General features: G+C 57.1%; 2 protein-coding genes across 3 annotated transcripts in view; one reads left to right on the top strand and one right to left on the bottom strand.

The window, feature by feature from the left end:
* The window catches only part of CELSR1 (cadherin EGF LAG seven-pass G-type receptor 1), a 133,964-nt gene extending 130,527 nt beyond the window's left edge, over positions 1-3,437 (top strand). Inside the window, exons 33-34 of the mRNA XM_081822660.1 lie at positions 58-474; positions 1,316-3,437. Of these exons, the coding sequence (XP_081678786.1) occupies positions 58-474; positions 1,316-1,340 (442 nt within the window). The 3' untranslated portion in view covers positions 1,341-3,437. The remainder of the gene's footprint in view (positions 1-57; positions 475-1,315) is intronic.
* Positions 3,350-26,229, bottom strand: TRMU (tRNA mitochondrial 2-thiouridylase). 2 transcript variants are annotated; one of them, XM_081822659.1, is made up of 11 exons: positions 26,093-26,229; positions 22,970-23,135; positions 18,858-18,964; positions 15,497-15,619; positions 11,995-12,167; positions 10,514-10,567; positions 10,364-10,430; positions 8,965-9,065; positions 7,545-7,689; positions 7,158-7,240; positions 3,350-3,671 (listed from the first exon to the last, which is right to left on the bottom strand). In XM_081822659.1, the coding sequence occupies exons 1-11, from the start codon at positions 26,172-26,174 to the stop codon at positions 3,576-3,578; spliced, it is 1,197 nt and encodes a 398-aa protein (XP_081678785.1). In that variant the 5' UTR covers positions 26,175-26,229; the 3' UTR covers positions 3,350-3,575. The 2 variants fall into 2 exon arrangements, with proteins under 2 accessions (XP_081678785.1, XP_081678784.1); XM_081822658.1 differs by lacking the exon at positions 3,350-3,671 and adding an exon at positions 6,216-6,697.

Raw genomic sequence — 26,229 nt, 5'->3', positions numbered from 1 at the left:
GGGGCCGGTGCAGGTGGGTCAGGGTCTCTTTAAGCGGGGGTCGGGGGGCGGCCGGAGGGGGGCCCCCCTGCACAGAGGCGACCATTTGGCCCTGGCGCTGAGCCCCAAGGAGGGAAGAGCAGGGGCTGAGGGGTCCGCAGGGACTGTTCCTCGAGTCCCTGCATCGGGCAGCGTCAGCCTGACCGTGACTTTATGCGTCTCCCCACCTCCAGGCATCTTGAAAAACAAAGTGACCTACCCGCCGCCACTGACCGAGAAGACTCTGAAGTCCCGGCTCCGGGAGAAGCTGGCCGAGTGCGAGCAGAGCCCCGCGTCGTCGCGCTCGTCCTCCCTGGGCTCGAGCGACGGGGCCCGTGCCCCCGACGGCACCATCACCATCAAGAGCCCACGCCGGGAGCCGGGGCGCGAGCACCTCAATGGGGTGGCCATGAACGTGCGGGCTGGGAGTGCCCAGGCGGCCGGCTCTGACTCCGAGTGAGTAGCCTCGGCCTCGGCTGCAGGGCAGCGGGAGCGGCCCCAGCCAGCTCCCCCTTCGCCTCCTGCCCAGGGGACAGGTGTCCAGTCCAGAGAGGGGCGGTGGTCAGGGGCCTGAGCACAGAGGGGCCCAGGGGCTGTGCTGGGGTCCTGTGGAGGGGAGGGGCTTCAGCAGGGTCAGGAGGAGCCCGCCAAAGATGAAGTGGACTTCTGGCCCGGTGGGGGAGGGCTGCCAACATTCACGCCCTTGTGGGGGCTACACTGGTCAAAGCCCTGAAGTCCTACCCAGTCCTGAAATTCTAGGACTTAAGACCATGCAGGACTAAGCACTTTGTAAGGCTCTTGGTCCAGATCATTACTACCCTGTGTTGTGGTTGAGGAAATCGAGGCTCTGGGGCCCCCCTGCTGACTAACAGAGCCAGGGGGGGATGGGCCTGTTGGCCTCTCCCGGCGGCTCCTCCCTCCTACAGACTTCTAAGGGAGGAGCAAAGAACGGGAGCCAGGTCTTCTAGAATGGCCCTCTTAAAATTGAGTGAACTCGGTTGCTCAGAGGCAGGGCTGGCTGTGTGGACGCTCCGATGGGCGTGGCCGTCCAGGGGGCCCTGGGTGTCAGGGTGCAGACTCGACCTGCCCCTCTCCTGCCTAGTGTAGCTCTGTCCACACGTGAGCTTGCCCTCCTCCGAGCCCCCTGACTGGGGGATTCTGCCCCCCGCCCATCCCCTGAGTTGGGGGGGTGTCTGCCCCCGCGTGACCTCCAACCCCGCCCAGCTGCTGGCTTCACGCATGGCAGGGGCCGTTCTTGCTGACCTCCGCCTGCCTGACGGCTTCTTCCCACGCACAGAGGCAGTAACGAAACTTCAATCTGAACCATCAGGAAACCGAGACAAGCCCACCGCCTCCAGCCAGGCCTCTGTGCTGCATCGATGCACCCTTGGACCTTGGAGCCCAAGGGGCCGCTGCGCTGTCAGTGAAGGGGCCCTGGTGGTGGGGATCCCTGCGGTGGCAGCCCCATGACTGGTGTGACTGACAGTCCAGACACAAAGCCCCGGGCTACCCCCGGGAGCTCGGGGCCCAGCCGACCCGTGACAAGTGCCAAAGGTCACGGGCTCGAGGATGGGTGGGCTCCCGGGCCGGCTCAGCCGGATGCCGACTGCGGAGGGAGGCAGAGCCGCGGCCGGCAGGGCCAGGAGTGGGCCCGGTACAAGAGCTGGCGGGGCCCCAAACTGCCAGGCCTGGCTTGTCGGGGTTCGGGGTGCTGGGCGTGGGTGGAGGACGGAGGTCCACTGGCCATGCAGGTGCCCCCAGGTAGCACAGGTCCCTGGCCGGTGGCCTTGACGACCCTTTGCATAAACATCCCTTGTCTTAAAGCAAATTATTTTCTTTTGTTGAAAAGGTGTAGATACTTCTATATATATTTGTATGGGACTCGGAGAAGGTGAAAGCCTGTGTATATTTTGCATTTGTACTATTGATACTGGGAGATCTGTGGGATGATCTCTCACTTTTTTTTATATAAGGAAGATTGCACAGTTGTACTTGAACCTGGCGTGCGTTGATGCAGCTGGTGTCCCGGCAGATCAGAGTGGGAAGTGTGTGGGGAGCGAGTGGGTCCTCGAACAGAGGTTCCTGCCGCTGGGCCCGGCCAGGAAACAGGGAGCTGTGGGCACCACGCGCAGCCGCCTGAATTCCCAGCGCGTGTTTCTGAGATGTGTGCTCTCTGCTCCCAGCCGCCCCGACTGTGGTGGATTGGAGACAGGGCAGCCTGGGACGGGGTGGGACTTGAGGAGCGCCCCCCCCCCCGCCACTGAGGCTGGTGGAGAAGGCAGGTGCCCCACGGCCATGGTGGAGGCGCTGACTGTGACTTAGCGCTGGCCCTTCCCTGGCCGCCCCGCCCCCACCCCAGGCCCACGCTCGGCCTGCGGGGCTTCCCTGGCCACTGGCCCAGTCGGTGTGGTACCGCAGGTGGGGACGTCTTTTGTCCCCTCTGCTCCTGTTCCCAGTGGGATTGTACAGTGTTCACACATTTCCGATCCAGACGGAGGTGTGAGGTCTTCCAGGATGTCACGGTCCTTCCTGCCAAATTTTCCAGCTCTTTTAGACTCTGAGGATCCCCAGGCAGGCCGGGGCCCCACCCCCAAGTCCGACCAATGACTTCATTTTGCTTCAAATGGCCAATTGTGCGGAGGGACAAAGCCACGGCCACGCTTCTCAGTGGTTACCAAGCTGTTTTTTGGAAGTTCGTACTGAGGAGCGGCCGCACCTGGCCCGCGGTGGGCAGTTGGCGCGGCGTGGCCCCAGGGGCTGTGGCGTGGGGCCAGAATGACTCAGACGCATCTCGTTCCAGTGTTGCCTTTGTTCTTCAAATCAGGCGCCCAAGTACGGGACTAGTACAGCTGCTTCCAAGTTTGAGAAACCATAAAATAGGAAGAAAATCAAGTCAAATGTGAAGATTTCCACGCCATATTCGGATGGAAATGTGAGCACTGTTAGGACCACCCGGGGAACAGCAGCTGCGAGGAGGTTCTGAGGCCACACACCTCACACGGGAGCGAAGTGAGACCCCGGGGTCCGCATGTGGGAATGAATTATAAATGTGCCTTAGCGGGTGAGGGGCCTTCTGAAGACAGAAGAGGGTCTTCAGATGTTTACCCCTGACGAGACCTTTTCTAAGTAAAAAAGTTTGAATACCCTAGAGTCAGAAGCCCCCACTTTTGCGTCCTCACTCTTCTGCAGCTGGGTCCTGCCCCTTGGGGTGCGGTTTTCAATCTGATCAGAATTGTTACCAAAAAACAACTGTCCGTTTTATTAAGACAGGAAAATACATTGTAAACCTATTTTTGTGACTTAAGACTTTATGAGAAATGAGACACTGGAGTTTTTTTAACAAATGTCTATTTATTAATGTTCGGAACACTGGAATTACAACACAAGAGAAGAGTCTGCAATAAATTAAGGTTTCCGAATTTGTGCTTCTGCTGTGCTGTTCCCCCCGCCCCCCTCCCTGAGGACAGGCCCCGGGGGAAAGGAGCTGTACTGGAACTGTGTGTCCACCCTCCTGACGCAGTCGGGACGAGCAGGCCATTTGGGGTTTCCCGGGATCTTTAGCTCTCCCCGTGTGTACCGCACCAGCCCTGGGCCCCTCCCTCGGGATCTGGGCACGTGGGGCAGTGGCGGGGCCTGGCAACGGGGGTGCCCATCTGGGAAACGGGGACAGGGGGACACATGTCTTACTCCTCAGCTCCAGCCCCTCCGGCCTGCCCTGGGTCTCCTGAAGCCCTAGAGTTGGCCAGCACAGGGCAGTGGGAGGGGCCAGAGTCCCAGCTCATGAACTTGGCCCCCTGGCGGACAGTTGACGCAATGCACAAAGTGGCCTCGCGCAGTTGGCTGGTGGCCTCGGGCAGGGGGAGGGCAGGCTGTGCCCACCAGAGGGAGGGCGGCGCCGCCGGCTGGAAGGCTGCCATGGGCCCCGCCACAGGTGAAGCCTGGGTGACCCGAGCGGCCGCCGGACCAGCTGGGGACCTGGCACTGGGCTGGCAGGACGGGCGGCCTGTGCTGGACGCTTCCACCGGGCTGCCCTTCCCTCCCTGTTCCTGCTGCCGTTTCCCAGGGTCAGCCTTGCACGGAGCAGGGTGGGCGCTGGGGGGCCTTCCCAGCAGGACAAGAGGCCCAGCCACCAGGGCAGTGAATCGGGAACCCTGAGGCCGGGGAGGCTCCATTCCATGCTGCCCTGTGAGCTGGTCGAACATGGGCGGGGTTCCAGTCCCTCCCTGCCTCCACGGCCAGCCTCGCCAGCCTCCACCGCCTGGCACGAACTGCAGAGTGATGCGGAACAGTGGCCGGCCTCCTAGCCTGGGCAGGGCAGGCCGAGCCCCCACCTCCCAGGGCCTCCTTTATCTGAACCAGCTGCCACGTGGCAGGCCAGAAGGCCCGGCCCTGGATGCTCGGGCCCCCTACCCGCTCCTTCCAGCCCCGGAAGCCCCCTGCCAGGAGGGGAGAAGGCAGACCCAGGCCCAGGCTAGTGTAAGGAGCGGGGACGGGGATCCTGATCGTCACTGAGGGGGACCACGTTCATCCTGCCTCTGGAAAGGGGGCTGGCAGCTACTTCTCAGCCCCACACAGTGGCCTGGTCTTAAAGCCCCCAACGGTGCAGCCTGTCACCCCTACACAGGGTCCCACTAAACCAGCGGTGGGGCCCGGCCCACCTTGTGCCCTTTGCCCCCGGCTGGCGGGGATGGGGTGCAAGGCCAGTCTCGCCGGCAGGCTGCAGGCAGCACACCAGAGCCGAGGCCAGTGCCAAGCGGGGTGACAGGTCCGGGCCTCCCTTCCTGGCTGCACGGGGGGCGGGGGAGAGGGTGGCCGCTCTGCCCTTCGGAGCACTGCGTGCTGATGCGTGGGGAGATCCGAGGGCAGCAGGACCCCATCTGGACAACAGTCTTAGTCGTCCACCCTCCTCCCGACCCGCTACACGGGCCTTACACTTGCCCATGCCCGCCACCAAACCCAACCCCACAGCCCACGTGGCCCCCGTTCCCTCCCACCTGTACTTCAGGGGCCAGAGGAATTTTCTGCTCAAACCACCTGCCTCCCTCCTGTTCAGAAGAAAGTCCTCCTCCCACTGTAGTGCTCTGGGGCCGCGGTGCCCGTCACCCCACTTTGGGCTCCTCCCTTGTGGTCTGGGGCCTGTGACCTGCCTCTGGGGGTGGGGAGGGGGGCCCTGGATGCCTGGCACCCAGACCCAGGGCTAGCCCTGTCACCACCAGAGGCCTTGAAGGCTGGGGGCCATGGGACGACCTTCCCAGGTGCTCCTCCAGCAGCACCGTGCCTGGAGGCCTAGGCCACCTCTGGTCTAGAACCTTCTATCCACAGGAGGCAGGAGACATTTCTGGTCCCCACAGAAGCCTGGCTCGAAGCATTAGGAATGAGTTGGGTGTGAGGCTAGTGAGAGAACGCAGCCCAAGCTCTGTCCCCAGCGCCCAGCCCCCACCCTCAGGGCAGGCGAGCCGGAGGCAGTGGGGCATGCGGACACCAGAGGCCTTCCCCGGAGGGCCAAGTTCCTGCCTGACCCAGACGCCACCCCCCAGCTGCGCAGGCACTGAGGAGAGGAGACAGAGCCCGCGCCTCCGCGTACTGCCCGCGGCAAGGCCTGGCGGGGCCCTCACAGCGCACGGAGGCATCACTCAGGGACTCCATGGGGCCACAGAGTGCCGCCCACGAGCACAGCTGGCCCTGACCTCCTGCCCTCTCGCCACAAAAGCCACACGTGCGCACACATCATGCGGGGGGCTCAGCGCCCCCCCAACGCTCCTACGGGGAAACCCTAAATCCCCGATGTGATGGTGTGAACAGAGGAGCTCTTTGGGAGGCATTTGGGTCGTGAGGGTGGAGCCCCGGGGGATGGCACGGTGTGAGGCCCCAGAAAGACCCATCGCCCCTCTGGCCGTTGAGGACATAGCGAGAAGTCGGCCGTCGGCGAACCACTGGGGGAACCTCGGCCGAAGGCACCGCGGGGGCCCGGACTTCTGGTAAGCTGCCCCGCAGGGAACACCCGCCGAGCCCCACCCCACTGGGACGAAGGCCCCTCAGTCCTCCTGGTTTCCCTGGGACTCGCTCTCCGACACAGGTGAGGGAGGGAGGGCACGGGGCGGGGGGGCGGTGAACGGGGGAGCGGGTCTGGCGTCCCTCTGCCCAAGCTGTGCACCGGAGGCCTGCTCCCTCCCCAGGAGAGTCCAGCAGGCTCTGTGTCCCAGACACTCGTTTTATTGGATGCGGGCCCTGCAGCCTCCTCCGCAGTCCGCCTGTGTGCTTGCGGGTGGGAGGCCTTCCCTGGGGCCCTTGGGACCCACCCACTCGGCAGCAAGTCCTTCTGGCCAAAGCACCAACTTGGAGAAGACAGGGCAGGCCTTTCTGGGGCTCTCCCAGGCTCGGGAGGCTTGCTGGAACCCTGGCCACCTGGATAGAACTGGGGCGGCAGACTCAGCCAAGCTCCCCCCGACTGCTCCACCCCAGGCTCTGCTCCTCCGTGTCTGCTCCTGGGCGCTCGGCGGCAGCTCGGCCTCCTTCAGAGCGCGGGGCCCAGCCGTGGGCCATTGCCGGGGCCGTCGCCGGGGCCCTCGGTGGCCACTCTGGACTTGCTCTTGCCCTTCTGGAGTATGTAGGCAGATGGCCCCAAGCGCAGGATTTTCCCGCTGCCCAGACACTCATCCCCTTTGTAGAAAACGGCAAACTAAAAAGGAAAGAGGCCCTGTCACCACAGTGGGCCCGGCGCCAGGTGCCCACCAGCAGCCAGGAGTGGGGGCCCGCAGCTGCTGGGCTGGGGGGACGGGGGTGGGGGGCGGGGGGCCGACAGGGCAGCTGGGTACTACTGGTGTGGCTGGGAGGGGCACAGCTTCCACCCTCACTGGCTGTGTGAGCCGCGCACCCACACCCGCTCTGCCCCTCAGCCCCCGACCCTGCACACTAGGTGCTCCGGTGGGGAGGAGGCGCGGGCCCTCCTTCCAGAGCACGAAGCCCACTGGCTAGAGCTCCCTCGGCCACACGGGCCCCGGCGAGGGGCAGCTGAGCACGTGCCGAAGCCCACCTCGTGCACGAGGCCCGGGCTCCAGGCCACACGCGGACGTGGCGCGAGGCCCGGTCCCCCCCTCCAGCCGGGCTCCCCGCCCCCCTCTGCAGCACGGGGCACTCACCTGTCCCGGGGCCAGGGCCCGCACAGCCTTCACAGCCGTCACCCACACGGTGCCGTCTTGATTGAGGGTCAGCACACAGGGCACTGGGTGGAAGAGAGGGGTCCTTGGCGGGGGCACTGGCCTTTCCACGTGCGGCCAGCCCCAGGCCTCGCCCCCCGGGGGGTGGAAGGAGCAGCAGGGGCCCCAGGCAGAGGGGCTCCGCACCACGGCTGCTGCCAGGCCTGCACCTCCCGGACGCGCCTCCCAGCGCCGGCTCCCAGAGAAGGCGGGCGGAGAGGGGGTTACGAGTATGTTTTGCAACCTCAACGGTGGGGGACGCTCCCGCCCCAAGTCTAATGACTGCTCCTACCCTGGGCCTCCTCTGAAGGGACCCTCCCGCTCAGTCACCTAGCGCCATCTGGTGGCGGAACCGGAAGTGGCACTCCATCATTTTGTCCCGGACCAGGGCGGCGGGCGGCTCCTCCGCGATCCAGTGCACGCGGCTGGTCCGCAGCAGGTCCCTGTACAGAGCCGGGTGGTCTGTCCGGGGGGCCTGCGGGGCGGGACGCGCAGGTCAGGACACAGAAGGCCTCAGCGGAGGGGCCCCCACCCCAAGCTGCACGGCCGTGCTTCATCAGTAGCAACCCCAACAGCAGCTGGCTGCTGGCCACCGTGTCGGCCCCAGAAATGCACGGGGCCGTCCCACGGCCTCTGCTCCCTGTTCTGCACAGGAGGAAACTGAGGCACAGGAGGGAAAGGGTCTTGTCACGGTCCCCAGCACTCTGCGTGCCGCACCTGCCCGGGCAGGGCCCACCACGCTGCTGGCCTGTCTCAAAAAGGTCACCGCAGGAAGCCCATCAAACACCAGGTGGCCAGGGAAAGAAGGGACAGTGTCGGCTCCCCGGGGCTGTGCTGAGGCCACCTGCCTCTGAGGCCCCTGTCCCCAAGGCCCACACAGGGATACCCACATGGGGACAAATGTCAGGTGATGACCCTCCTGATTTTTCTCAAAGCAAGAGACACCACTGAAATTTTACACAAAAACCACTTTAATTCATGCATGACCACAATCCCTGTCCAGGCTGTGATGCCCATGGCTCTTCTTGGAAGGAGATGTCCCAGAATCAGTAGGCGAGGTGTGCTGGCCGCTCTGCCTGTGTCTAAGAGAGGGTCCTCCAGCTCTGCGAGCGAGCACCCTGCTCTCCTAGGGCAGGGTCTCTCAACCTTGGTACGACTGAGATGGGAGGCTGGGTCGTTCTGTTCGGGGGTGGGAGCTAACCTGTAGGATGTGAGCAGCCCCCGGCCTCCACCCATCAGATACGTAGGGACACTGCCGAGTGTCCCAGGGGGTGGGGGTGGGGAGGCAGGGCAAACTCCCTCCCTTCGGGAAGCCCTGCTCCAAGAGCCCAGGGATGGGATTCAGGGTCACAGGGGTTCAGGTCACTGGCCCACAGACGGCTCTGGTCCCGGCTCGGCTGCTTCTGTCTGTTCAGCAATGGCCTGCTGGAGCCATGGGCCAGCCCTGTCCTAAGCACTGAGGGACCTTCGGCCTCTTGTGTAAAAGCAGAAAAATAGGATCCATTCATAGCCATCAATGTCATGATCACCAGAGTGGCCGACGTACAGTAAGACCCTGGTAAGTACCTTCAACAAAATCCTTCTGGTACCTTGGGGGCCAATCCCAGGAGGACGCAGAGGGAAGGCAAGGATGGTCCATCAGTCACTGCTGTTCTGTAGGGCTCCACCAGCCCTGCCTGGTCTCACAGACACTGCTGGCTCTGCCAAAAACAGACCTCCGTCACCTGTCTAAAAGGCCAGCCCGACTCACCACAAACACGTCGCCCTTGGTGCCGTCCTTCTCCACCACATACCAGGGCTCCCGTAAGCCGCCTATCTTGGCTCTCTGGCCCAAAGTATACAGGAACCAACCTACGAAAATAATGGTTTCTCAGGGAGCTGGCACCAGCTCCATCTCAAACACCATCCCCCTCTTAACGGGGAGCAGAGCATGGGGAGCAGGGCGCAGCAGTCGGGAGGCCACCGAGGAGTATCCAGAGGGGCTGTGTGCTCCCACCGCGAGCCTCGGCCCTGATCTTGTCTGGGCCAGGTCTGGCTGCACCTCGCACCCTGCCAGGAGCCATGCCAGCTGCCGGGCCACCTAAACCATCAGCCGCAGGGACCACTCCTGCAGACCGTGGACGGGGCGTCTTTCAAAGCCCTAAGCCCCCTCCTGTTGAGCCTCCAGGAGCCCCTCTGACGGACGAACCGCACGGGGGCTGTGGCATCACTTCTCTGTGCACCCCCCGACCCCATCCCAGAGGAACAGCCCTAGCACAGGGGAGACAAGCTGAGGGGATCTCATCCTGCTGGAGACAGGCTGGGAGCACCCTGCAGGCCTGTCCCCAGCAAGGCTGCCCCCTCCTCCCGTCTCAGAACGCCTGGGGCTTCTCTGCTTGGCTCCCCAGGAGCCCAGGACAGCCCAGTCCAGCTCCCCCAACAGGAAAGAGAAGCCATCTGCCCAAACTGGACTGGGGGCTTCCAAAGAACCGTCTGTGAGACCGTCTATGCCTGAATACCAGCCCTTGTCCCCCCAGCAGGTCAGGCACGTTCTGGGTCAAGACCTACCTGGTCACCAGCCCCAAAGGGCTTCTCCGATGCCCCGAGGGCACAGGCCCACCACTCACCAACCCACCATCTGTCCTCCCACTGCACTGTGAATGTTTGGGCCTGATTTGTCTGTCGCAGCCTCACCACACCAGCCCAGGGCAAGTTCACCCCCCCCCCCAGCAAATATCTGCGAACAATCAAGCAGCACCCCAAGTGCCACACCCCTGCCTTATGGGGACACTCTCTGGTCCTGTTTTTTCTTTGTCCTAGATCTGGAAGCTCACGTTCTGAAATCAATTAGTCATGCTTCTTTCATCAGGTGGACCTTTCTGTGTTCTCATGTTTTCTTTTTCTACGGTGAGAGGGTAATTTTATTTGCAGGGACACAGCACTCAGAGATCAAGGTCTTTCTGAATCGGAGGGCATCCCTCTTTATGAGCTTCCAGGCTTCACGGAGACCACGTACAACACTGGCCACTCGCTCGTGCCACCCGCGACCCCCGCCCACAGGCTTCTCGGACTCACTCATGGACGCGGAAGGAATTACAAGCTTCTTGTCTGAAACTCGCCCCACGACTCAGGAAGTTTAGGACGAAAAGCAGCCCGAGGTTGTGTCTCACCTTTGTGTGTTCCCAGAACTTTATTGTCTTCTATAGAAATAAATTTACCAGGTCGAGGCTGTAAATACTGAAAAACAAGCATTTCCTTACTAACGGATCCAGGTCCAGAGCAAAAATGTGGCTCCATTCTTTTGCTCAAAGAACACTCACCTGAAGGATGAAATTTTCAAAATTTCTTTTACCAACGAAACAGATGCCCATGCTCTGAAACAAAAGGAAAGCCGACAGTGAGGACAGTGAACAGGCAGGAGGTGTCCGCACGAGAACAAGCCAGTGGCGGGAGGACAGGAGGCTGCGCACCCTGGCCTCCCCGGGCCTCCCCACACTCCCGGGCCGCAGGCCTGGCTTTCCTCAGCCAGCACCCACAGACACCAGCCGCGCCCCACCAACGGACCTCAAGGGGTTTCAGGGCATCTCGAGGGGTCTGCTTCAGGCCCCCAACCCGGGATCTGGTGAGTAAGCAAGGCCACCCCACGTCTACCCCGGCAGGAGAGAGCGCCAGAGCTGCGCGGGCCCTTGGGACCACCGTCGGTGAGCCGCGAGCCGGGAAGGAGAGGAGCTGGGCCAGAAGCCGAGGCATCCGCAGGAGAGTCGGAGGAAGGAGAGGACTCCCTCAAGGTGATCTACTCTAGCTCAGAAGACGGGCTGGAACGCACGCTCCACCACCGTTCCCATCATACGGAGCGCTCACCTGCCCTGCTTGTGTGTCTGAGCTCCCAGCACAGAGCCACACCCAGAAACCGAACAGGTAAACAGAGGGACAGACATGATGGGTGGATGGATGTGAGAAAGGATGTCTTCCTTGGGGACAATCACTTGCTGATAAAAAAGCAAGGTCATGCTCATTCCCAGGAAGACAAAAATGAAGCAGCAGCCTCAGCTGAAGGTGACCCAACCCCTAACGTGGCCCGACCAGACCGAGCACGCCGGGACCGTCCTGTAGCACCAGACCCCCGCCACGCTGGCTTCACCGTCATTCCAACACCCAGGCTCTTCTTATTCTTACCTCACGGCCTTTGCACACGTCTTCCCACTATTGGGACAATTTCCCTCCAACCCCCTTTGTGACACTAAATCCTATTCATCCTGAGGCCTTACGTTGGATTAAATGTTAACTCCTCGGAGCCCGTCTTTTTACCGTGGTATGTTTCGTGTCTGTCTCCCCCTCCTGTGACCTCCGTGAAGGCAGGAATGAGGGACCCGTGTGCTCCTCGCCCTATCCTCAGGGGCCAGCAGCACGGCACCCAGTACAGGAAGGCCCTCGACAAGGAGGGGCTGGACGAGTGTGTGAAAACGGCAGATCTGCACGCAAGCAGCGACAGAGCCCTGGCTGGGGCGTCTCGAGGCCTGGTCCTTCTTGCCCCGCCCTCCCCTGGCAGGCTGGGCCAAGAGCACCCCAACCAGCTCGCCAGGCTCCTGTGAAAGCTGCTCACCCCAGAGCAGGGCCGAGGAGGGCACAGAGGGAGAAATCGCATCTGAGCGGTTCTCGGTATGTCAACAGCACGTCCTACCGCGTGCGTGAGCCAGGCTCTGTCCTGAGGTTGGCTCCTGGGGAGGAAGTGCCCAGACAGGGCCCCGCTTCCCCGCAGACCATGGCCATGGTGCCGCGAGCGCACCCCCCTCGGTCTTACCTCTTTCTTCTGAAGCACGTGATGGAGTCTATTCTCAGCAGCTATTTTCTTGACAAAATCTTTCGTTAGCCCCGCCAGAGGGAAGAGGGTTCTCCTCAGGGCATCTTGGGAAACCTGGCTGAGAAAGAAGGTCTGGTCTTTAAAGCTGTCAGCTGCTTGAAGAAGTTTTACCGCTGCCAAGAGTAAAGAACAAAAGATGTTGCAGGAGTAAACATAATGGTACTTGGCTCTGAATCACATCCTTCTATTAGATTACCCCTGGTCTGTCAGAAGCAGAAATCAATACTCAGAAGCAGACCACTAGGAAAAACAAACAATCCCCCTGCTTCAGGGGAGGAAAGTTCTCACCCCGAGTTTATTTGCTGGTAAGAACAATTTTACGTGATCAGGAAGCTTATTCCAATTCCCACCGTGGGTCACAGTATTTTACAGACTAAACACCGCACACACCCGCTCTGAAGAGGGGACATGAAAACAAGCCTAAGATACATGCAGCCGAGCGTGAGAAGCTGGACGAGAGGACCCCCAGAGAACCCTGGGACAGGGGGTCAGCGGCTCCCCACGCCCCCCACCTTCCCATGTCCGACTCCAGCCGCAGTGCCTCTCAACTGGTTTCCTTTCTCAGGAAAGCGGGTTTCGTTCAGAGTCACGTGGACCTCTGTCCGACCGCCCCACGATCTCCCGTATGCCCACCTCCACTGTAAAGAACTTCTGCCTCAGAGGCCACGGTGCACAGGTGTGACTGACCTTGGCCCTGTGACACTGGATCAGAGAAGGCCCAGCTCCAGCGCTGGGCCACATCAGACCTGCCCGGCCCGCGCCAGGACGGCCACGACTGCAAGCACCAGGCTCCCCAATGTCAAGTTCAATGAGCCACGGGAAAGCCATGGGGGCTTTCAGTACTGTGGCTCCTTCCAACATCCCTTGGATGCAGCGCTAGGAGAGGCCGCCACACGGCACCCTCAGAGCGTGCTACATGTGGAGGGGTCCACACGACACACGTGTGCCTGTCAGCTCGCACCGTTGAGTGTGGAACACAGGCCCTGGGGAGGGAACGCTCGCCACCCGTGACCTCAAACTTGATTCTCACTTTAGCCACGGGAGGTTCCATTACCCCCATTTTACAGACGAGGAAACTAAGGTTGAGATCGTTGAAGAGGCTCCACAGAACAGTGCAGGTGCGGCTTAAGTCCTAGTCCATCCCTTCCTATGTGCAGAGCAACGCGACCAGCCGAGAAATGGAAAATAGCCAGTCATCAGGCAGGCAGACTCGTCTGCCCAAGGCTACTTTTTGTTTCAAAAGGAAGCCCAGTCAAGCAGCGCGCACGGAGGCCTCAGGACACAGTTTAAGACAGACTCAAAACCTAGGGTGTCTGGGCGGTTCAGTCAGAGAAGCGTCTGCCTTCAGCTCAGGTCGTGATCTCAGGGTCCTGGGTCGAGCCCCACATCGGGCTCTGCTTCTCTCTCTGCTCCCACTCATGCTCTCTCTCTCTCTCACTATCTCTGTTGCTATTTGTCTCTCTCTCTCTCAAATAAATAAAATCTTTAAAAAATACATAAATATAAATAAATAAAACAGACTCAAAATCTTTTTTTTTTTTTAAAGATTTTATTTATTTGACACAGTTAGCGAGAGCAGGAACACAAGAAAGGGGAGTGGGAAAGGGAGAAGCAGGCTTCCCTCGGAGCAGGGAGCCCGATGTGGGGCTCGATCCCAGGACCCTGGGACCACGACCTGAGCCGAAGGCAGATGCGTAACGACTGAGCCACCAGGTGCCCCAGGAGGCCGGCAATCTTAAACCATGGAAAGGAACACGCTTCAGGGGCTTCATTCACACACCCTCACAGCTCTGTCCACTGTCAGGCTGGCGCCGCGCCCCCTTCACACGGGTGAGCCTGACTAGGCGGCCAGGCCAGGGCCCAGGAGCGCCGACGAACCCAGGCGGGCTCTGCGCTGCCCCGTGTGCGCTGCCCCGCCTGCCCTCTGCCCAGGGACCCAGGCCCAGGCCAGGAGGCCCTAGTCCAGGTCTCTAGGGCAACTAAATAAGAATTAAATAAAAAGCTCTCGTGTGCCTAGAAAACAACGACACTGTTGTATTCCTACCACAACTACACATTCAAATGACTCAACAAAACATCCGTCAATGTGATCAGAGAAGTTTCAGAGCACCTATTGGCCTAGCATAAAGGTCCAGAGAGCTCTGGAAGGCAAACCATTTTCTAGGAGATAAGCATGTCTATTCAATATGGAAATAAATCCTTTAGCCACTCAGGACCCTTAAATCCGTGTTTCCTTGCATTCTGCCGCGGAGTTCCCAAGTGGCAGGACTCCGCATCCTTCCTGACACGGAGAGGCTTGCCGGCAGAGCGGTGCCCGGCAGTGGGAGAGGCGGCTCCCAGGAGCACCCCGGAGGGAGGCCGAGGAAACCCGTCCTCTCTCCCCGCATCTGTCCCTGAGGCCCTGGCGGCAAGCCCGGCGGCTAAGGGCCCAGCGCCCCACAGGCAGCAGAGGGAGACCTTCCCACCAAGCAAGCACTGTCCTTGTCTGTGCTCAAGGCAGGAAGGTTATCTGAGCGCCCTCTGCTGTGAAAACAGGGGTGGGGACTTGACCTGGGCAGCCGAGCGCCTGCAGCACCCTCGGGGCCCCCGCAGCACAGCAGACGACTGCACGACCAGGCTCGGTGACACGGAGGACAGAACTCGACTGGGGCCTGGCCCAGCAGAAAGGGCACAACTATGGAGCTGGGCCGAACTGGGCTGAGAGCCAGCGCTGTGGCCGCATGGAGCCCAGTCAAATGACTCCACGCCTCAGCCCCCTCCCCTGTGAAGTGGGGCGAGCGCATCCAGCTCCACGCCCAGTGGGGCCAAGCGGAACGCGTGCCTGTCATGGCCGTGCTCAGGGGAGAGGGGCAGGGGCCGTGAGGCGGGCGGTCAGCAGGCTGACCCTCCGGCGATCCCACAACAATGGAGATTTCTTGCTCAGACGTGGCTCTGAGCTCCCTTCACAGTGATGTGAGTTCCTCTCTTCTACACACAAATGTACCCCGGACAAGCCAGCAGCTTCCCTGCTGACAGCTGGGCATTTTTCTAGAAAGGGGGAACTTGACTTCCTCTAACGCCGATAAACTGATTTATACCCATAATCTCTGTAAACACGTCTTCCAGCAGGCCTGTCAGGCTCCAGCGACTGGGTCACACTGAAGTACACACACCTCAGTGTTGAGCCCTCAAGAGCCTGACGGTAAGCGACAGGGCCCGTGAGCCCTCCAACTATCAACAGATATGTCCTCAATAGCACAAGAACCTTCGAGTCGCTAGCAGAGTGTGCTAGCCTGGCTCCAGCCAGGCTCTGCTCCCGATAACTGTAGTTTTCAAGACCAGCCAGCCAGTGTGGAAGACACAGACGTGGCGGCCGCGCTCAGACAAGGACCCGCTGCCACGCTCCAAAGCAGTCTCCTCTGTGTACCCATCCTGAAGGTCTGACCCGGGCGCTCTAACTTACCATTTCTGACTTCAAATCGATTTCTGAAAAGCCCTTCTGGCCTCCTCATGTGCTTCTGCTGAAAGACTTCCTCATCCTCCAGTGAGGTTCTGGCGTAGTGACCTGTGGCAACTGCGTCTGCTCCTGTCAGGTTTTTAAAGACACAACATCAAGCTTCAGACCCGCATGTGTGGCTATGGCCACCTCGGGCCTCGGGAGCTCTCAGAAGCGGGCAGACACCAAGCCTTGTGTGGACGGCCCGCGCCGATGGTCCAGCTCCCTCTCAAATACGGAGGTCCAGGGCGTGGAGGCCGACCCCAACGTTCTGATCAAAAGTGGCCTTGAGCTCTCCATTTACGCGGATACAACCTCGCTACAAGGTTTCACTGCAGCTTTATGATCCTTTCAAAAGGTAGCATCCATCCCCTCATTCACTCTAGCTTAAGGAAACAGATACGCACACAAAGATTTGAGTGTAAAAAGCTCATTTCAGTGTTTCCTATACTAAGGAAAATTGAGAACACCAAAATGTTCACCACCAGGAGAACATAAAGTTAAAATGCCACTGCCTTAAGAACAGCACCACTTACGAGGAATTTTTCATGATGTTGTTAAGTAGGGAAAAAAATACATAACACTACGATCCCACTTTTGGGATCGTAGTGTACAGAAAAAGATTTAATGTACAGAAAAAGATTAAGAAAAATAAGAGAAAGCCCATTCCTTTGATTCTGGGAAGTGAAATGATAGGTGATATCTCCCTATTTTCCCTCTGCTGTCGTTTTGAACTTTCTCTAATAAACACACATTATTCCCACCGCAGTAAAGGACCATCCAGCATATTCCATTTCTTCTCTCCCCTTTATGCAAAAAAGCGAAAGAACCTAGGAAGGCACATATAAGTTCATAACCTTTCCCTGCGTGAACATTTCAGATATTCAGTACTGCAAGAGACCTGTTCCTGGAAGGGGCAGCAAACTCAGTGTGTGCCTCACCCACCAGACTAGCTCAGTGTAAGACAAAAGATGCAACGAGAATTAACTGTTGAGGGCGCCTGGCTGGCTCAGTTGGAGGAGCTTGTGGGTCCTAATCTTGGGGTCATGAGTTCAAGCCCCACGTTGGACGTAGAGGCTTACTTAAAAAAAAAAAAAGAAATAAAGGTTTTACCTATTAAAAAAAATAAAAACAAAAAGGGAAGTTCTAGTAATACTGGTCTGCCATGGAAGCCATCGGCCACAGCTAAAACAAGCAGAAACCACCTCTGCACAGGAGTGGGCGCTCCCGTTTGCCACATGCATTCCCCACCCTGAGGCAAATTCTTACTGGGAAGGTAAAAAAAAAAAAAAAAAAAAAAAGAATTAACTGTTGTATATGAACTACCAGAAAACGCACATTTGGAAACACACTATTGTATCCTGATTGCTTTTCAGAGGGGAAAAAAAAAACCCTCCTTAAATCTATTTCCTTAAAGAACGACCACTTACACTGCCAAGCATCGAGTCCCTCTGGGAGAAGCCCCAAGATCTCAGAGTCTAGGTTTCACGTACTTTCCCTCTGTGCTGCACTGCTCACGCGGGAATTCAGACGTGGAGACACTCCCTGTACAAACTCCTTCCGAAGCGACCCCGACAGACGGCCACCTAGGGCTGGCTCCCTGAGAAGTTAAGGCAACTGGGAGCCCCACTCTCTCCAGAGGGAGGTGTCACCCCCTCCCGCAGAGCTGGCTGCGCCCCTCCCAAGTGCGGTCCTCCTCCTGCACAGCCAGGCTCTGCCCTGCATGGCAGGCACGCAAAGGAGGCCACTCGCCGGGCACGAGGACCCCCGGTAACTGCTCGGCTCATCCGAGGTCCTGTCTCCTAACACCCAAAACCAAAGTCACTGCCCAAGCCATGAGCCTGTCACTCCCTTCCTGAATAAACGGGGGCTAAGTGTAAGCCCCCCAGACGTGGCCCCCCAGAGCAGAGCAGGGCAGGTGCCTTTCCTTCCTGACACCCCCGAACACCAGGTCATGCCAGACCGCAGGCAGCTGGAGCCCCAGATCTGCTCCCCAGCTCGGAGTATGACCTCCCTCGGAGTATGACCTCTACCGATGCTCAGTTCTGGGGTCAGTCATTCAAATGCACCCAGACTTCTGGAGCCTTCGTCTGGCAGGTGTCAATGTGGCCTGTGACCCAGCGTGTCCCCTCCCCAGTGGCAGGGCCCTTGTGCACGGGGTCTGCAGGCCTCGTGGGGGCCCGCCTCCATCGCTGCGGCAGAGCTGACCGGACAGAGCAGCCGACAGTCCTGGGACGCCACCGGACCACTGGCACAGGACGGTCGCACTAACGTGTCTGGGCACGTGGCCAGACACGGCAGGGTGAGCCGCACGGGACAGAAGCAACGGAAAGGCCAGAATCGGGAACTGCTGCGAGGGCAGGGCACGGGAGTGGCCGCGGCGAGCGAGGCAGTGTCAGGGAGCCCCACCAAGCATAGGGATGCCCCAGCAGGCAGACGGAGAGGAGAGAGGAGAACCAGCAGGACAGACAAAATCTGCAGGCAGCTATCAGTAGGGAGCAGGGCCTCGATGGGCTTTGAGAACAGACCACTAGGGGCACCGGGGGTGGGGGGTGCTCAGCCAGTGAAGCGTCTGCCTTCTGCTCAGGTCCTGATCTCAGGGTCCTGGGAATGAGCCCGACATCCAGCTCCTTGATCGGCAGGAAGCCTGCTTCTCCCTCTTGCTCTGCCCCTCACCCCCACTCGTGCTTTCTCGCTCTCAAATAAATAAAATCTTTAAAAAAAATAAAAAGAAAAAGAACAGGCCACTAAACCATGGCTTCAAATCCTGGGAAAGAGAGGCCCAGAATCCAGAATCAAGTATAGACCCAGACCTGTTCTCGGGGCAGAGCAGAAAGTCACCTTGGGAAGCAACATAAAAAGTCTCACCAGGACTAGCAAAAAGGAGGACTAGCAAGAAACCGAATGCCGACTTTCCTGAGCTCTAAATAGGGCTCATGAAACTTCCGCTAAATATAACTCTGCCAGGAAACGGAGCTGCTCTGGGCAAAGCTGGATCTGCAGGCAAGCCCTGGTGGCCCCACTTTGGGCTCTCTGCCCGTGATCCCTTTGTTTCCTCAGGACGTTCTGAACTTGGTGCTCCTGAACCCACAGCACGGTCCCCACACCTGGGAGGTCCACGATGAGGAAACACTCCCTCCTCCCTGTGACCCTGTCATTTGCATATTGCCAGAAAATTCTTTCTTACTGAGGAAAATACAGAATATGATCGTTTTCACTGCTTCTTTTCCTTCTGAAGATAAAACTGTTCACCAGCATTTGGCTCCTGGCTACCTCTGAAAACCTTATGATTTTAAAAAGATTAAATGGAAATAACAAAATGACTTACCGAGATTATCCACAGCATAATGGAAAAAACAACTGAACTTGATGTGCTTGTTGCAGACTATGTCAGGATTGGGAGTCCTTCCTTTTTCATATTCACTTAAAAAATCACTGGAATAGAAGAAAAAGATTTTCATTCCTAAGTGTGAGACATTCCTCAAAAAAATAAATCCGTAGGGGCACCTGGGTGGCTCAGCCAGTTGAGTGTCTAGCTCTGGATTTCAGCTCAGTTCCTGATCTCGGGGTTGTGGGATTGAGCCCCGTGTCCGACTCTGCGCTTGGCACGGAGTCTGCTTGAGATTCTCTCTCTCTCTCCCCCTTTGCCCCTCCCCCCACCCAGCTTGAGCTCACGTTCTTTCTCTCAAATAAATAAAATCTTTTTCTTTTTTTAAAGATTTTATTTATTTGGCAGAGAGACACAGCGAGAGAGGGAACACAAGCAGCGGGAGTGGGAGAGGGAGAAGCAGGCTTCTGCGGAGCAGGGAGCCCAATGCAGGGCTCTATCCCAGGACCCTGGGATCATGACCTGAGCTGAAGGCAGACGCTTAATGACTGAGCCACCCAGGCACCCCTCAAATAAATAAAATCTTTAAAAATAAATCGGTTAAATTACTTGAAGTTAGCTTCTCCCCGTCTTACCAGAGCTACAATCTTCTATAAAACGGGGGAGCTTCATTAGACAGCCATGTCAGTGTTTTCAAGCATTAGTGTAAAGCCAACCGCACTTTCCATCTGAATCTCTGATAACGGACAAAGCCGGACAGAAAGCCAGGTATCGCCTGCCATTCCGGCTCCGCAGCCGTTCCGGCTCCCCAGAGGCTCACAGGGTGTGCGGGGAAGGGATGGGATGGACTCACTCAACTCCAGCTTCCCCTAACTCCACCAACAGAGGAAGGCTTGGGTGAAGAACATGCGGGAGCCAGAGCAGGAACCCTATGATCCTGAGCCACCATTCTGGGGTTCTATTAGCAATTCCACAGTCCCAGCCTGGGGACCCAGGTCACTGGGCGAATAAATGTACCAGGACTGGTACTGATACTTTTCTAATGTGGCTCCCACACGTCTAAGGACCAGCAACGTCCGGAGGTTTTCAGGGCGTCAGGCAGCCTAGCTGACCCAACTCTGCTCTAACGGGCTGGCTGACTGGACACAGGAGAAGGATGGTTAGGCAAGAAGTTCATGGTCTCAGAGTATTCACTTTAGGAGGATTATGATGACTGTTCCAGGAGTTTAAAGTGAGTATTAAAGGGGAGTTTAAAGTATTAAAGTTGGAGAAGCATGCGACTCTCGATCTCGGGGTAATGGGTTTGAGCTTTGAGTGGATGTAGAGATCACTTCAAAATAAAATCTTTAAAAAAGAAAAAAGTTACAGGGTGTATTCTGAGTATCTGTGATCATTCTTCATTGAACCTAAAGCTCTACAACGGTTACAAAGAACAACGCTGACCAAGAGGGTCACATTATGAAGGCAGACCAAGAATCGGCACAGGGTCATAGGTCACACATGTATCTTTAAATCCAGCAGGCAATGCCAAACTGCTCCTACCACCTCTTGGTCCCCTCAGGAAGGGAGAACAATTGTGTTACTCCATATTTCAACTTTTTAACTGTTAGAAAATTGTCAAGAGTTTCATTAAACTCTTGCTTTACTCTTTCTGTGTGTCCACAGCCCCTAGAACGTTTTCTATATAACAAGTACTGAATGAATGTTAAAGAGGTTGAACGTTTCCACTGGCTTATGAAAATCATGTCAACCATTTCCCAGACGGCTTAATGAAGACAGATCAGTGGCATCAGCAAAAACCACGGAGCACAGCCTGTTCGGTGAGGGGACAAATCCCATCTGCACCCCAGGAGGGAGACGGCAAGCAGAAAGAACATCTGCACTCTGACCCTTGAAGGCCAAATGGGCCTTGAACAAAAGAATTCAGAAGAAATCTCGGAGCTAGAAAGTGCTATCAGAGCGGTGAGCATTCAGGGGCTCCTGGGTGGCTCAGTCGGTAAAGTGTCTGCTTTCAGCTCAGGTCATGATCTCAGGGTCCTGGGATCAAGCTCCCTATCGGGCTCCCTGCTCAGCGGGGAGTCTGCTTCTCCCTCTCCCTTTGCCCTTCCCCACACCTCGTGCTCTAAAATAAATAAAATGTTAAAACAAAAACAAAACAAAAACAGAGCGGTGAGCATTCAGAACAAAAAGCACAAACACAACCATCCCCATAGGCAACCAGGATGAAACTAGGGCAGAGGGCAGACTGGACAGAGCCTGCCTGGCCTCAGTTAAATGTGAGTTAACCTTCAATAGATCATATTCGCTCACACACTTTCCAAACCTAGCAATAAAGGGTGAAGTTTAAATTCGCCTCGATTTCTTGCTATCACCTTAAACCCTGCAGTACTCAAAGGAATTCCCAAAGCAGCTTTCCCCACCCACCCAGATTTGACGGTGAAGCTATCCCTGACTCCTCTTTCTCCCACTCCTACACCTGTCAGTTACCAAGCCCCACGGCACCGCTTCCAAAGTAAGACCCGGCGGATCCCCCATCAGAATGAATGGACGTGCTTGTCACAGTGCAGGTTCCGGGGCCGACATCCCAGGCCCCATGCAGGTGGGTGTTCAACAAGCACCCCAGCCGACTCTTCAGCCTGACATCTGCTGCCAATGGGCCTGTCCTCTGGGGCCCGCCACAGCCAGCCCTCACCCCCACTCCACACTCCCGTCATCCCCACCCTCTAGCAGCAGCTTCTCCCTAGGTTCTCCACCTCCAATCTTCTCCCATAACTTACCCTACACTTGGCTGCCAGATCGCTCTTTTCAATAATACAAATCACAAGAACTACATTTATTGCTTACTAATATGCCAGGCACAGTGCTGACAGCTTTATATCTCAACTCATTTAATTCTTACAATAACCCCATGAGGCAATATCCTCATTAAAGAGATGAGAAAAAAGGCAGTAAGTAGCAGGATCAAGACTGGACCCACGGATTTCCTGAGGCTAGCGCCTACCCCACACCTGTGCACATCGCTGCTGCCCGGGGCACCTTCGATGGACACCCACCGTGCAGAGCCTAGGTGGGCTCCCCACACCCCAGAGCAAGCAGCCTTCCTCCACAGTGACAAGAGTCCAGCCAAAGCTGTCAACGCCCCCCCAAAATGATGGGCATTCCTCCTCTTCACCACTGCTCTTGCTACCCTGTTTAGAAAATCTCTACCTCACTATTATTTTCAAGAGCAGATCCAACTTCACCTCTTCCATGAAGCCCTCCTGACTGCTCCATATGACACATTTCTCCCTCCTCTGAACCTGCAGCATTTTAATGAAATCACTAGTACGTCTTACATGCCGCTTACCACTGTTACCTCTTTTGAAGCTAATGTCCTCCTCCCCCCAGGCTGCAAACCCCTGCAGAATGGAGCCACAGCTTATATGCCTTTGTGTCCCCAAATGCAGCACTGTGCCCAGTACAGAGCAAGCACTTAAAGGTCACCGTTGGTATTTGTTACATTTTAAAGTCTTTGTGGGGGCGCCTGGGTGGCTCAGTTGCTTAAGCGACTGCCTTCGGCTCAGGTCATGGTCCTGGAGTCCCTGGATCGAGTCCCGCATCGGGCTCCCTGCTCGGCAGGGAGTCTGATTCGTCCTCTGACCCTATCCCCTCTCATGTGTTCTCTCTCTCTCATTCTCTCTCTCTCTCAAATAAATAAATAAAATCTTTAAAAAAAAATAAAATAAAATAAAGTCTTTGTGTTTTGCGTTTTCATGAGGCACCAAGGAGGGGGGGCCTCACCTAATTCTTTTTCTCAGAAGCCCCTCGTCACTGACCCGCACAGGGATCCCTGCATGGCACCTCTCAGGGAAGACCTCAGCCTTAGTTCCCTCACCCAAAGTTAGCAGCAGAAACAACTCCAGGTTCATGAAGGCATTAAGGAGACTTCTAGCAGGTGGCACCATAAGGAAATATGAGGCCGGGTGCTCTGGGATCTCCCATACACGGTCTCCGGCACCACTGCCAAACAGCACTCGCCACGTGTCACTGGCCCGGCCGACTACGGCAGTCATTCCCTTGGGAAGGTGGTACAGCACATCAGGAAGCCTTCTGCGTCTCTGAACTGGACCCACCTGAACACATCATTCCAATACTCCTTCACATAGGACACTTGGTGGAAAGGGATGTCTAGGATCTGGCAAACTCTATAAGCATCTTCACAGTCTCTGTCAGCAGTGCAAACTCCATGTTCATCCAGCATGTCCCAGTTCTTCATGAACACCCCTGTCACTTGGTAGCCTGGTGGAATGAGGGGACACGAATTGGAGTCCATAATCAACGCGGGGTGAAAGCAGTTGCTGAGTTCCCAGCAGTTCCCTGACACGCCCCACTCCCGCACCACCATCCGCCGGTTCACCTGGCAATGCCTGCTTTGCTACATGGCCTTCCAGGTGACTCACATCCGAGTGCAAGCCACCTGACTTGCTGGCTGGCCCAGAGGCTCCCTCCCCTACACTCCCACAGCCCTTGTACACGCCTCCCTCATCACAGTGCACTGCGGGACTGCAACTGTTGGCCTGTGTCCCCCAGATGAGCAAGATGGTGTATTTTCATCTCTGTATCCCTACCCTGTGTCCGCACAATGCCTAGCACGTGGTAGAGGCTCAGCAAATGAGCGCTGAATGATGGAAGAGCAGAAATTCAACATTTTTCAAAGCAAATAAAAACCACCATTCAGTTATCAAAAAAGTAAACTGATTTCAAAGACTGTTTCCAATTATCATCTAGAACTTAGACTCTAAGTCATCAGACAAGAACACAATTAAAATTTGGGCTATTTTATTATAAAGGCTGTACTAACTATGTATTTTATGACCTTTTTTTTGGTCCTCTTCTATTGTAACAAAGTACCCAACCAAATACTGGAAAGACCAACGTTAGCTTTGCCTCATCTTAGGGCACCACTCAGGTGCCTACGCTGTGGGAAAAGTGTTTGAGAAATGTTTCTTAGTGGGTAGGCTCAATGTAACAAAAGCATTTTTTGTTATTTTAGGGACTTTAGACTATGTTTAGACTGTGCAGAGCCCTTGAAGGTTCCTGATGAGGTGTGTGACATGTCTTGAGAGATGTGGCAGACTAGCCGTGGGCAGACCAGGTATTCTATGTTTACTCTACAGGAAGGTCAGCTGTCCCTTTTCCCCAGGACCCAGACGACCACTCCGTATTCCAGCCTTCCCTGGGGTTTCCTCCTCAGTGGGAGAAGCTGATGGACTTAGCAAAGGAAAAGCAGTAACTAAGAGGTTTTTTTTTTTTTTTTAAAGAGGTTTAATAGAGTACTCCAAAGAACAGAGATGCAAAGTCAAAGCTCTACCACGCCCCCCCTCCCCCCTCCGCCGTAGTTCATCAGGCCCTCTCCCACTCCACTTCTCTTACAGGCACACCACACTGGGCTCTGCTGGGCTTGGTGTTCCAGTCTGCCCCCTTCAGCAATTCACGACAGCGTGGACTTCTTCAGAGAGCAGGGACTACACCTCATTCAACCCTCTGTCCCAGTGCCCTGCACAGAACAGGAGCTAAAAAGGTCCTTGTAGAAGAGACAACCCCAGGGGCGCCTGAGTGGCTCAGTCGTTAAGCGTCTGCCTTTCGGCTCAGGTCATGATCTCAGGGTCCTGGGATCGAGCCCCGCATCGGGCTCCCTGCTCTGCGGGGAGCCTGCTTCTCCCTCTCCCACTCCCCCTGCTTGTGTTCCCTCTCTCCCTGTGTCTCTGTCAAATAAATAAATAAAATCTTTAAAAAAAGAAGAGACAACCCCACACACAGCTTTAAAAATCTCCTCTTCTATAACTTCAGCCTTCTTGTCATGGAGATGGACCCACTTATGCGCACAGGGTCAGGCACTCCAGGATGGGACCTGAACTTTCCAGGGGGCACAGGATAGGACCTGCACCTCCAACAAGAATAGGGAAGCCCGTGATGCCAAGGAGAGGACCACGCTTTTCCTTTGCTACGTCCATCAGCTTCTCCCACTGAGGAGGAAACCCCAGGGAAGGCTGGAATACGGAGTGGTCATCTGGGTCCTGGGGAAAAGGGACAGCTGACCTTCCTGTAGAGTAAACGTAGAATACCTGGTCTGCCCACGGCTAGTCTGCCACATCTCTCAAGACATGTCACACACCTCATCAGGAATCTTCAAGGGCTCTGCACAGTCTAAACATAGTCTAAAGTCCCTAAAATAACACCTTCCATAATCACTGTTTTCTCCTTTCTCCAGCCACCTCCTTCTGTCCAAACCCAGCCAACACTTGTATGCCTCTGACCTTTTGCTCGAGCTGCTGACTCTGCCAGGAGCACTTTCCTCCACAGTTCACGCCAATTCTCTGCTTAGTGAAATCCTACTCTTCCTTCAAGTCTCACCTTAAACACCATGACCCTCTGTGATGCTCTGATTCTCCGTTCTCAAGTATAGATGCTTAGCGTGCCTACATTTTTTAAAAAGATTTGAGAGAGTGAGGGCGCACACACGCACGCGCATGAGTGGGTGGGGAGGAAGGGAGGGAGAGACAGAATCCCAAGCCGACTCCCCGATGAGTGCGGAGCCCTCGCCGGGCTCTATCCTAAGACCCTGAGATCATGACCCCAGAGGGAATCAAGAGTCGGAGGCTCAACCGACTGAGCCACTCAGGCACCCCGTGTGCCTACATTTCTATTTAGAAGCTAATAACCACTGTTTTCGGAGGGCCTAGTATGTGCTGGGCACCGGGACAGAGGGTTGAATGAAAGCTTGTGCAGGCTCGTGTCAGCTAAGCCTTCCAGTAACCCAGCGAGGTAGGCGTTCCCTCCACTTGACCGAGGAGAGCTGAACTAACTCAGGAACCTCTCATCCGCCCCTGCGTCCCAGGTGTTCACAGCGGAGGGTGCACACGTCACCCCGTGGAGGCGGCCTCACAAGGAGAAGCGACCACGCACGTGGAGAACGGAGCTCAGCTCCACTCTCGACCGCAGGCACTCTCCAGACCCCTGGAACGCACGCTGGCGCTCCGGCACAGGGGCGTCATCCGGGAACGGAGCGCACGGACGTTCCGTGGGCATTTCGGCCGCACGGGCCCCGGCAGGACCAGGACCGTCCCCGGGGTCAGCGCAGACCCCGCCGCCGTCACCCCGGTCAGAGGGCCTCGGGGCCCCCAGAGTCGGGGATGCCCCCCTCCACTGCGTGGGGAGCCGGGCACGGCCGTAGTCCCCGAGAAGGGGTCGCTCACCTCTCCGCCTCAGCAGTAGCGCGGCCACGGCGCTGTCCACCCCGCCGGACAGGGCGACCACGACGTGCCGCGCCGCCTGCATCAGCTCACCGCCAACCTCCCGCGGCCTCTGCCAACGCTTCCGCGCCGCGCCGGAA

Source organism: Leptonychotes weddellii, chromosome 5 (genome assembly GCF_054177405.1).
Source record: "Leptonychotes weddellii isolate Sample4059 chromosome 5, ASM5417740v2, whole genome shotgun sequence".
NCBI classification, from domain to species: domain Eukaryota; kingdom Metazoa; phylum Chordata; class Mammalia; order Carnivora; family Phocidae; genus Leptonychotes; species Leptonychotes weddellii.
This window is presented reverse-complemented; position numbering and strand designations above follow the sequence as displayed.

Excerpts from the sequence above, each read along its gene's own strand:
- TRMU (XM_081822658.1), bottom strand. The coding sequence starts at position 26,174 with ATGCAGGCGGCGCGGCACGTCGTGGTCGCCCTGTCCGGCGGGGTGGAC. Across the intron at positions 12,168-15,496 it reads TCGATTTGAAGTCAGAAATG|CGGTAAAACTTCTTCAAGCA; the intron begins GTAAGTTAGAGC and ends TACTCTTGGCAG. Across the intron at positions 7,241-7,544 it reads CCGCCACCAGATGGCGCTAG|TGCCCTGTGTGCTGACCCTC; the intron begins GTGACTGAGCGG and ends TCTTCCACCCAG.